The sequence below is a fragment of the Eptesicus fuscus genome, chromosome 13 (assembly GCF_027574615.1).
Source record: "Eptesicus fuscus isolate TK198812 chromosome 13, DD_ASM_mEF_20220401, whole genome shotgun sequence".
In the NCBI taxonomy this organism is placed as follows: domain Eukaryota; kingdom Metazoa; phylum Chordata; class Mammalia; order Chiroptera; family Vespertilionidae; genus Eptesicus; species Eptesicus fuscus.
Genome location: NC_072485.1, coordinates 74,526,785 through 74,538,711, shown reverse-complemented (window position 1 = coordinate 74,538,711; position 11,927 = coordinate 74,526,785). Strand labels below are relative to the sequence as shown.

General features: G+C 50.9%; 1 protein-coding gene across 1 annotated transcript in view; it reads left to right on the top strand.

Moving 5' to 3' along the window:
• The first annotated feature begins 781 nt into the window (after nucleotides 1–781).
• The window catches only part of LDLRAD3 (low density lipoprotein receptor class A domain containing 3), a 188,711-nt gene continuing 177,565 nt past the window's right edge, over nucleotides 782–11,927 (top strand). The window contains exon 1 of the mRNA XM_054725589.1: nucleotides 782–868. Within this exon, the coding sequence (XP_054581564.1) occupies nucleotides 823–868 (46 nt within the window). The 5' untranslated portion in view covers nucleotides 782–822. The remainder of the gene's footprint in view (nucleotides 869–11,927) is intronic.

The window sequence follows — 11,927 nt, the reverse complement described above, 5'->3', positions numbered from 1 at the left end:
CTGTTGGGTGCCTGCCTTACAACTACTTTCCTTTTTTACAAACTGGGGCCCGGACGTGCCCCTGGTCTTGGGAGAACGGATCCAGATGAAACAGCCCCACATGGCTAACCTGACACCTGGACGGTGTTAGCCTCCCGCCTCCAGGTGTGCTTCACGGACCATCAGTCTCCAAATCGCCAACAAGTTCCTTAGAAAAGCAGAATCGTAAGCCCCACCCCAGACCAACGGAGTCAGAGGCCGCATTTTAACCAGATCCCCAGGTGTTTCGGATGCGTATTCAAGTTTGAGAAGCATGGGTCCCATTCATCCCACTCTCGCTACTAAAAATAAAATGCGTCTTTTCTCAGAATCTTTGGCCCCTTCCTTCCAACCTTTCCCCCCTCCCTGGAGTAAACTTATTTTGTAGTTGAGTCAAGAACTCAAGTTTGGGTCTGGGAGGGGATGAGCGCCGCATCCTCGGAGGATGGAGAAGCAGGGGGAGGAGGAGAGAGAGGGAAGAAAGAGAAGGCAGAGCCCGGGCTGGTAGGAGGTCCTCGCAGCCAGAGGGGGTGGGCGGCGGGAGGCCGAAAGGGCGGGACCCTCGGCGGCCTCTCCGAGTCGGGGACACCCGGGCGTGTCGCGGGGTCGGCGGCGCCCAGCTCGGACGCTTGCAAAACTTCGCGGAGCCGGGCAGGGCAGGGCCGGGCCGGCTGGGCAGGGCCGGGCGGGCGGGGCGGAGGGCGGAGGGACAGCCGGGGGCGGGGCCGGCGCGCCGAGAGGCGGGGTCAGCTCGGAGGCCGCGGGGGCAGCGACGCGCCGGGCAGCGGGAGCGGCGGCCGCGCCATGTGGCTGCTGGGGCCGCTGTGCCTGCTGCTGAGCAGCGCCGCGGGTGAGTCGGGGGGCGGCCGGCGAACTTGCTGCGGGGCTCGGGGCGCGGCGGCCGGGCTCCGACGGCGCCCCCTCCCCGCGCCCGGGCTGCGTCTCCCCGGGCGGGTGTGCAGGGAGGGCGGACCCGGCGCCGGGCTGGCCGGGACCCCGGCGAGGGGCCGCGGCGGGGAGCGCGCGGTCCTATTGTGTGGGCGTGCGCGCCGGCTCCTGCCGCGTCGCGTGTGCGCGGGCGGGGCTTTGTGTGGCGGGGCCCCGGGGAGCCCGGCAGCTGCCCCGATTGGGCGTAGCTCGAGTGAGTCTGTGTGTGTGTGGTGTGTTGGGGGAAAGAGGAGGGGAACGGAGAGAAAGCTTCCCCGATCCCATCTTCCCGTACGCCGGGTGCTGCAGGCAGGCTAGCCTCCCCAGAGCCTTTTCCTAGGTGTGCACCCTCGGGCCTCAGTTTCCCCACCTGGATGGCGGGGCGGGGCGGGCCGTGTCGGCGCTTCCTTTCGCTCCTCTCTAGACTGTGTTTGGTTTGAGCAGAGAGAGAGATGAAGCAGGGCTGGGCCTGGGAATTATGAATCTTTCCCACTGGTCCTGGGAACGGATCATTTATGTGTCATCGGACCATCCCTTCTCGCCCCTCCGTGGGCGCCCTGACTGGCGAGGTGCCCAGGGAGGGGACCCGCGCTTCACCCGGCATCAGGGTAGCGAGCGCATCCTGAGGTCCCGGGAGCAGCCAGCCTCTTTCCCTCCCAGACAGCCTGCTGTTCCCAGGAACTTTTCTGCTGATGTGGGCACGCTCCGGATTCCAGCCCGGAGCCCTTCCCCTTCTGTCCCTGCCCGCCGGCCACAGCTGTCAGCTGCCCCTCCTGGACCCCACCCTCCTTTGGCCCCTGATGGTCATTCCTGGGCAGCTGATGCCCAGAAAGTGGGTGACCGGGCCCAGGGAACTTTCTTCAGCAGAAGCTTGCTTGCCTGACGTTTGAGCCATCCACATATCCAATGCATGCCTGATTTTCCACAATGTTTCCAGCTACTTGCTGTGGGGGATGGCTTTGGCGGTGTGTTTGTTGGGGAAGTTGAGGTTCCTTCCATTCTGACCCCTCCCCTCCCAAGGTGTGCGCTAAGAGAAATCTCCCCTCCTTGAAGTCTCAGGTCCTGGCCGCTGGGCAGCCTCCCCACACCCCTACCTATCACACCCCTACCTATGACATCATCCCCAGCCCTGGACGACTCTGTTTAGATATCTATGAATTTGTGGTGGTTTCCAGTGAGGGCGGAGTGCTGGTGGCCGCTGTGGATGTTTAGCCAGGTCTGGGGTTTCCCCTGAACAGTATATTATAGGGCCACCCCAGGGAGAGAGCGCCAGGGGACCAGTGGCATCCCCGGGTTGGTGCTCATGATTATTTGGAGCAGTTACAACAGGCAGGCTTCCTGGACATCTCAGAAGGGGAGACCTGCCCACGTTCCACTCTCAGTCTGAATAGCCATGGTGTGTGTCCCATGATTACACACAAGTAGGACAGCCTGGAGCCGGCTCCTGTGTGTGTGTGTGTGTGTGTGTGTGTGTGTGTGTGTCCTCAGTGAGCTGCTTGTGGCTCCGTGGAAACTATTTTTTGCCTCTCCCAGTTGTCCTGGTTGCCTAGGTTGAGTCCCCACGTCTGTAAAAATAGCTATAAAGTTAATTTTGTCCTTCTCTGCTCAGGGCTGGTCATTGAACATGTGTCTGCATATAAAATAGGATACAGTAAATAAAATGGTTGTAATGGGGTGGGGTCACAGAACTGCTTCACCGTCCCAGGGGCCGGTTTTCCATTATCTGTGGCCACGGAGGCCGTGCGGCTTTCAGTCGCCTCTGCACTTGCTGTTTAGAAACCTCTGGGCAGGTCGGGGTGTGTGTGTGTTTCATGTTGCGTTAAGCGTCTCCTCTTATCCGGGATTCCTCCTTGACCTGAAGTGTTACCCGAAACACGGCTGGTCCTTTTTCCTGATGCCCGGCCTGGCGGCCCTGGTTCCCAGCCCATAGAGGCCTGTGTGGTTCGGTTTGGGGTCCGTAGCAGGACCGGAGACCCCGCATCCTACACCTGGATCCTCCTCTGGGAAGTCGAGGAAACAAGAGAGATTGTATAAACCAGTCCTCTTTGATAGTCTGTGAAGAAACCTGGGGTCAAAGTTGAGCCCGGTCTTTGTGGGGCTCAAAGGCCACGGACATTCCAAGAGCAGTTTGGAGGCCTTCGTTATTCAGGAACCGTCTCAGACACCTTCAAGGGTTTCTTCTTCCTTTGTTGGTATTGCCTGTGTTAGGGAAGTGAAGCATTGACGGTTGGCTGTTATTATTGTTTAATGTATCCTGCGAGAGAGCCGCAGCCCACGGGATGGCCAGGTTTCCTCCCTGCGGTGGGCGTGGGGGGTTTAAGTGCGCTGATGGTAGGCATGTCGGATGATGGTCAGGGCCGGCCTTCTCACCTGCTCCCAGGCTGCCCTGTGACTAGATTCCCTGACCTTCTCTCTCTGTCTGTGAAAAGGCTTACGGTCCCCCCATGTGTGCCCCCAGGAGCATGGGGATGGATTGACCTTTTCTCCTGGAAAGATCTGCTTCCTGGTGCCAGCGGGTGGATTGGATTATTATTTTTTTTACTGGCTGAGTCGCTTCTGCAGCCCAGCCCAGCCCAGCCCAGGTAGATGAGACTGTGCACCAAGGACAAATAAACACACCTTGTTGCTTTTCATCTTCAAAGAGCTGAGCTGAAGGCTCCCCCCTGGGGTGTGAGGTGTTTTTTCCTGCCAGCCCACTTCGGCCATTTGCCTTGGGATTAGTGGGGGAGGGACAGGGATGTGAGTGGGAGAGGGCAGGAGGGTCAATTCTGGGCCTCCTGGACGGATGTGGACTTTTTTTTTTTTTTTTGCCAGAGTAACTTGAGATTGGGCTTGTATCATCACTTTTGCAAAAACAGTTTAGAGAATCTGGGGATTAGGAAAGTTAATAATCAAATCATATATTAAAGACATGGCCTTTACCACCATGCCTGTGTGCATGATGGGGGGCAGCGTGGGAGAAAAGGGAACCAGTATTTGTGGCACATCTTTGTGTGAGCTGATTTGCTCGCCACTTGAAACGCACGATCTTGCTGAATTTTTCCAGTGACACGGTGTGGCAGGAAGTTATTTTATGGTTCATGAGAGATCGTCCGTGCCCAGGGTGCCACAGGAGGGACTGAAGCTCGCAGGCCAGCTCGAGCTTCCCTTGGCTCCCGCCCGGGTATTCCCACTGTTTCCAGGCAAGCGCTCCATGCCCTTCCTCGCACCTGCTTTTGTGAAGGAGCAGTCAGTGGGGCTGCTCCCAGACACCCTTCCCCAATCTGCTCCCTACGGTCCCTGCTCTGCCCGGGCTCCGCAGTCGGTGTTTTTGGTCAATACGTAAAATAAGTCTCAGTCCTGGAGGGAGGCTGGACCTTTTCGCGTCGCACTGGTCTTCCTGCTGTGTGCCACCACCACCGTGCCATTTCTTGTCCCACGCTGTAGTGACACGGGGCTCGCTGTCACTCATTACGCTCTGTCTTTACATTTACCCTTTTCCTGATATGTTGATCGTATTTCCCAATTAATAAATAAAAGGTGACTGTGTGCCATGGATGCGACGTGGAGTAATGGAACTGTCTTAAGCTGTGACATAGCCCCAGGGACAAATCTGGCTTTGGAGTTTTCTTGTTTGTTCTCTTTCCATCTTTCTTTCCCTTTGGAATATCTTGGAAGTGCTTGGGCCATTTTAACTGTGCGGTTTTTTGTTTGTTTGTTTGTTTGTTTTGTTTGATTTTACCAGCGTCCCCATCTGACAACTGGGGAAATATTTAAGATGGCTCTTACTGTGTGTGTGTGTGTGTGTGTGTGTGCATGCTTGCATCCGCGCATGGCGTGCGTGCATGTGTGTGTAAGTGCCCCTTTCAGTGTAATGGTTGTGAAAGAGTGTGGTCTCTCGGGTGCCGAGGAGTGCCCTTAATCGTGTTTGCTGGGAGAGCACTGGGCACTCTGCAGATGCTGCATTTGCCCCTCGCGTCGTTTGCCTGATGGTGAGTGTTGCTGACCGGAGTGGGTGGAGTTTCGTGGCAGGGTAGCCGCTCCGTCCATTTGATGACACATACTCACTTCAGCAGGATTGTTGGTTTCTGGAGATGGTTGCGTGGAAGGTGTTAGTCTAGTGCAGGGTTTTTTTTAGTCTCGGTGCTGTTGACCTTTTGGTCTGCATAGTTCTTAGGTTGGGGTGGGTGCCCTGCCATTGTAGCAGATTTCGCAGCATCACTGGTTCTAGGTGTCACAACTGCCCAACAGTTGTGACAGCCATGAATGTCATTACCAAATGCCTCTGGGGACCACGTCACCCCGGGCCCAGTGTGAGCAGACCCCCTCGCCGTACATCGTGAGCATTATCGCTGCTCATCCTAATCGTGTGTTCTGGGTGCCGTGGGTCAGGAGGTCCTCCTCCCTCCCAGGGCCCTTTCAGTCATCAGGGGTCTGCCGCCGCACAAGTTCATTGTGAAGGTCCATTCTTAGCTAGAAGTTGATCAACACTGACCCTTTCCCTCTTGCTTCCCCCCGGGTCATAGTGCAAACTTCTGGAGTTTTAGATTGTAGATTTATTTGGTTTTCTTGGGAGAGACATGCTGAGGAAGTAGGTAAAAGGCAGGTGGCAGCTCACACCGAAAGCCACCTGGTTCCCTGAACGTCGAACTGGGGCGGTTCACCGGTGCTGGGAGGGAAGGAGAAGCTGCCTGAAAGTTTGCCTTGGGAGTCGTGTGTTGAAATCTTAACCCTGGAAGTCCCCCTTCCTCCACTCTACAGAGCCCTTATTGTTCTTTCCAGCTCCCCTTTCCCTCCCAGAATTCCGTTTCCCTCCCCATCAAAGGGCTTTACAACTTGAGTCAGTTCTGCAGGTGGTGGGGGAATCATCTCTACTAATAGTAAGTGGATTTTTGAGAAACTTACATCTTGCACCTTTTTCTCCAGTCTATTTTTTTTAAACAATTTATTGCTTAAAGTATTACATATGTCTCCTTTTTCTCTGGTCTTTTTTTAAGTAATGAAGAGTGTGTGTGTGTGTGTGTGTGTGTGTGTGTGTGTGTGTATACACACACTGAGTGGCCAGATTATTATGATCTCTGAACGCATAATAATCTGGCCACTCTGTGTGTGTGTATGTGTGTGTGTGTGTGTGTGTGTGTATTATAGGCCCAGTGCATGAATTTGTGCATAGGTGGGATCCGGCCAGCCTGGTCAGGGGGAGGGGACATGGGCAGTTGGCCAGCCTGCCTGCTGGTCAAACTCCTGGTCGAGGGGACAATTTGCATATTAGCCTTTTATTATATAGGATATACACTGAGTGGCCAGATTATTATGCATTCAGAGATCATAATAATCTGGCCACTCAGTGTGTGTATCTTACCTAATAATAGACAAACATTTAAATTGACTGTACCTCCGCTATGCCCACAGCCAATCAAGAGTGAGTATGCAAATTAACCCAGCAAAGATGGAGGGTTAATTTGCGTATGCAGGCACAGAGTGGCTGGGAGGGGCGGGACACCTGATATGAGAAGGAGGGGGACGCAGCAGAGGGAGCTACAGGAGCAGTGCTCCGGCAGGGAGCGAGGACTTGCGGGCTCCCGGGCGGCCGGGAGCGAAGCCAGGGGAGGGAAGGCCTATTCTTGCACAAATATCGTGCAATGGGCCTCTAGCATATATATACACACACACACACATATATACACACAAACACAGATATACACACACATATATAAACTAGAGGCCTGATGCATGAAATTCATGCAAGGGACTTGGCCCACACAGCCGCAGCGACTTGCCTCGGCCTTCACAGCCCCGGCTTCGTCTTGAAGGTCGTCTGGAAGGATGTCTGGAAGGTCGTTTGGCTGTCTGGTCTAATTAGCATATTACACTTTTATTATTATAGAAACATTTATTTTGATTGTTGACAGGATTACAGGCTTTTCTCTGTGTCCCTTTGTAACACTTGGATTCTTTAAGACACCTTGCCTTCCAGCTGTTGTTTTTGTTTGCTCAGTGTCCAGCCTTCCTTGAATGTTTGACATTCTCCTCTCTCCAGAGGCGCAGTCTGCCGTGTGTGCTGCTGTCCTGTTCTGTGCATGAATTTGCAGGAAGAAAGGAGGCACCAAGAGGGGAAGAGGGCTGCCGGGCTTGCAGGGGAGACGTGCCCTTTGACATATGTCTCATCGTATCCTCTTCCAAAGCCATCTCCAGTGCGGAGCTCTGGCTTCCCGAGCGTGAGAATATTTCCCGTTTTGACTTGGGGTAACTAGGCCATTCTTAAAGCTTTATCTGGCTGTTGATTAGTGTGGTACCTACTCTGCCCCTGTGCTGTGCTCTAAGGATGGAAAACTGTGTAAAACTGGTTCTTTTCTCTTGAAGACTCAGAGGATCCAGTGGTGGAAATGGGGTTGTTTACCCTCTTTCTGGGAAGAGCAGAGGCACTTTTCCGCAAGTGGGAACTCGGAGGCATTCCTACATGTGAGACCTAGTGTGGGAACAGAGCCGCATGGACACCCCAGGCTTGGGCAAACATGGGTGCCCTGTCTTGGGGATATTTACTAATGGGTCATTCTTGAACAGGTTTCAGAGGTGATGACATACGCCCTAGCTTGCTTCTTTAGTTTCTCAGATAAAATGTTGGGGTATGTGTATTGGGGCTCTAAAACTCTAGGAGCTACTCTTTGTCGGTGTCTAGGAGTTGAGTAAGACATTTTTTCGGTGGCTTGTGGGAATCAGCCTTCTTTATTTTATGGTCATTCTGTCTATAACTATCTATCTATCCACCCATCCATCCACAAACCCACCCATTCATCCCTCCACTTATCTACCTGTCTCTCCTCTTTTAGCTCCGAATCCTACTAGATTGTAGGATTGAGGGCCGGGATCATATGCTAAACATTTATGTCACATTTCTTATTTCTTTTGGATCGTCTAGCACAGTAATACCTACCTCTCATTGAAGATTTACTCTGTCTGGCAGGTGCCAAAACTGTGCATGTACAATTTTGTTGTAATCTTGAAGTGAAAACATTACAAAAGTCGAATACATGATTATTATAAAATTTTCAAACAAAATAGAAATAATTACAGTTAAACATTAAAATCTTTCCTCATCCTCCATTTGCATTTCTCTTCCCCTTTCTAAATTACTATTAACTATCTGAATATATCAATTTAGCCCTAAGACGAAGTTACGCACACATTCATAGGTATACACACACACATCTAGTTTAATGAGCTCATACTTGTTTCTATTTGCTTTTTTTTTTTACTTACATGCAGTGATTTGTCAGTTCTGCTTTGAGCTTCATGAATTGGTCACATCTGCCTTCCCTTTGCTTTAGACCCATGGTCGGCAAACTGCGGCTCGCGAGCCACATGTGGCTCTTTGGCCCCTTGAGTGTGGCTCTTCCACAAAATACCACGGCCTGGGCGAGTCTATTTTGAAGAAGTGGCGTTAGAAGAAGTTTAAGTTTAAAAAAATTTGGCTCTCAGAAGAAATTTCAGTTGTTGTACTGTTGATATTTGGCTCTGTTGACTAATGAGTTTGCCGACCACTGCTTTAGACAGTTGGGTTATTCCAAAGCTTGAGGCAGTTTCACTCACCTTCACTGAATGGCACTCACTCCTCTTGCACCCCTAGTTCAGAAGCAGAATGCCGTGTAGTTTCAGCTCTTGGTGAGTATCTTCCTCCGTAAGGCCTTTCAAGTGCTTGGCTCTTGCTTTCCAAGAAAATACGCAATTGCAGTCATTCTTCCAGTGACAGATATGTTTGCTTCACTGTTAACCACATTTATGCTCTGCTTCCTTGCTTCCTTGCGTGCACAGTAACTTTTCATTTCAACGCCAGATTGTAGTGTAATCTTTCAAAAGATGCTCTACATAGGTAAATCCAGCCTCTGCAGGACCAACACTGCACAGAACTGGCTGGAAGCGATGATGTATGAATGGCTGGGACCAAGTTCCCCCAGTCACTGCCCAGGACCAAAATATCACAGCTTCCGTTTAGGTGCTGTCATAGGATGCTGTTGGCTGTCAGGTGTATCTTGATTTCAGGGGTGTTATAATACCAGAGGTATGTGTCTTCTTCGTTTCTTGCAGTTCTTAGGAATCTTCCCATTCTTTAAAAAAAAAAAAAAAACAGCTTTAAAAACATCTTCCAGGATGTGTATATACTCTGTTTAATGCTTCCACTGCTGATCAGTCTGACTTGGTTTTCACAGCAGTTGATTTGGGTGGGGAGTGAGCTCTGCCATTTGATAGACGAGGACAGTTGAAAGGTAAGTGAGTTTCTCCAAGCCCTCAGCCTGTATGAAGTGGTTTCATAATTGACATGCAGGTCTGCACAGCTTCCGTCTGTGCTCCTAACCCCCGGCTCTCCTGCTTTGGAATTGAATAGACCGTCGAACCCATGTTTGTTGGAAGAAGAAGTGCGCTCTGTAGCTTGTGCTAGAGAATTCCATCCATGGGCAGTGTGGTCAGTATCGACTCCATGCTTAGGCTATTGGGTAGGGTGCTCTGTTAGAGAGCTGTTGGAGTGGGGGGCATCCTAAATGGATCTTACTCAGGTGGGGTCTTGGGTAGATTGGAACAGATGTTTTGCCCTCCCCTCCTCCTTCCCCTCCTACTTCCTCCTCACCCCCAGGGAGAACTTGTCATAGGCATTTAAACTGGCCTTTGCAGAAGAAGCTTGATTTATTAAAAGAAACAATCACAAAAAAAACAAGCAAGTTATGTCAGCACCATGAGACTTGCCTTTGAATATACAAATGATGGCGAGTGTGTGTCCCTTGGGTGGGAATATTTTTGGTACTTCCCTCAAATAGTGCTGGGTGCCAAATGGGAGGGCCCACTGTGTAAACAGTCTGGAAGTAGATTTTTAAGACGAAAATAATGCCGGTTATAGTGCCTCATGTAAAAAGAAACAGTTAAAGGTTTTTCTTCCTTTCTGACCCTGAGCTTAAGCTTGCAGGGTTCACGTCTGAAGGAACTTTTCCTGAACTTCACTGTGGAAGGTGAACTGTTCGTGTCCTGCCCCAGAAAGAAGCTGGAGATAACGTGTTCCATCTTGTTCACTCGAACCCAGGGGCTGTGTGGGCAGGACGTTGTGCCTGGCGAGGCAGGAAGGCTGCAGGTCAGCAAAGTGTTAAAAACAGGCCAACCTGCATGAGCCTCGGGGTTCCAAAGTCTCAGTCCCAAGTCCTCCCCCCAAAACCAGTCTCTCCTCTAGGGAGTCCTTGTGATACTAGGAGACGGTGAATTGGGTGAAGGCGCTGGTGTGCCCATATCCATCTGTGATTTCGACAGACAAACAGCGCTGTGTGGAGCGAGGGTTGTCTCTGGCCTGGAAGAGAGGCCTCAGAGAGGGAGGCAGCCATCAGCTTACTCTGGACCAGGCCGTCAGCAACTGGAGGGACGGGGGATTGATGAATAACTCGATTTAGAAGACCTGCAAACCCAAGGTGCCAAGTGTTGCACGTGGGACGTGTGTGTGTCTGTTGGCATAGAGAAACGAAAGCATAAAGGGTGTTTAACTTTACGGCGCTAGAAATCCCTTTCTGTTATTATAAGGCCCGGTGAGGCTGGCTTTGGGGATATCAGCAGCGTGTCGTCTTTGATGGCATTACTGGAACATTTCCCTCCAGCGTTAGCCTTGAATCGGAGCAGTGTTCCCCAGGAGTCATTAAACTAATTGGACATGGCTGGAAAGTGAGCCCTCGTCACATTGGTAGCTCCACCGTCCGTTGAAAGAAAGCCTCTCAATGGGTTTGGAAAGTTCTAAATTTATCTCCTTTTTTTTTTTTATTATAAAAATAAAATGAGGGAGTTTGGGGATGCTAGGAGAGTGATCAGCAACATAAGGTGTTTCATCAGAAAAAAATTTCATCAGGAAAACTTTGAAGCCGTAAAAAATTGTTAATGCTGAGAGAAATCTGAACAGAACCGAACAAGGGGATACAAAGACAGACTTTATAAAAACAGCGGCCTGAGTTTGATTAAAAAGTGTGATGGCAGCAACGGGGCCCAGCTGACAGGGGCCTGGAGAGGCAGAACTGGGAAGAGGGGATGCTAACTACCGTTGAAGAGAGAGAGTTGGAGAGAGTGACTTGCATCAGGCTGAGTCTGCATTAATGAAAGGTAGAACTCACCTTGAAATGTTACAGAGAAACTTGCGACATTGGCAGCATCTGTGAAGGTCAACAGTGATGCGGAAGGGTGAAGATTTAGCATGCCCGACATTTATGTTGCCTCGTAGATGGTAATGGCAACATAAGAAAAGCTAACGGATGTCAAAAATGTAATAAGGATGTTCAGTTTTTGAATCACAGACATACCAGAGGAATTGGAGATGTACAGAAATTGGAATACATATTCAGGGGAAAGAACACTATCTGACATTGAGGGGGCAATACGGGTATTTTTTTAAAAAATATATCTTTTTATTGATTTCAGAGAGGAAGGGAGAGGGAGAGAGAAACATCAATGATGAGAATCATTGATCAGCTGCCTCTTGCATGCTCCCTACTGGGGATCTAGCCTGCAACCCAGGCATGTGCCCTGACCGGGAATCGAACCGTGACCTCCTGGTTCATAGATCGATGCTCAGCCACTGAGCCACGCCGGCCAGCCCTATACGGTACTTTTGAAAGTACTCATAAAATGTGGCTCAGCCACATCACCAGAAGAATGAACTCCTCCTTTCTTGTGATTGACGTTCCAGGAGGCAGGATGGGATCTGTCACGGTCTTTGATGTCGGCTCTGTTTGCTGTTTGACTCCAACACCCAAGTGGCAGAGTGTGAGTCACACAGTGAGATTTCCTGTAGGTTACCTGGCAGGAATGGAGCTGGTCACTACAGTTATGTGACTGTGACTGAAGAAGGGAAGGACTTGAGGGAAGAATTGAAATGTTCCTGGCCAAGTCACCTTTACCCTTTGGTGACACATTATGTACCCTTTAGATTTTGGGACAGTCGGACTCATCTCGCAGCAAAGAGATAACTTTGGCTTTAAAAAGGC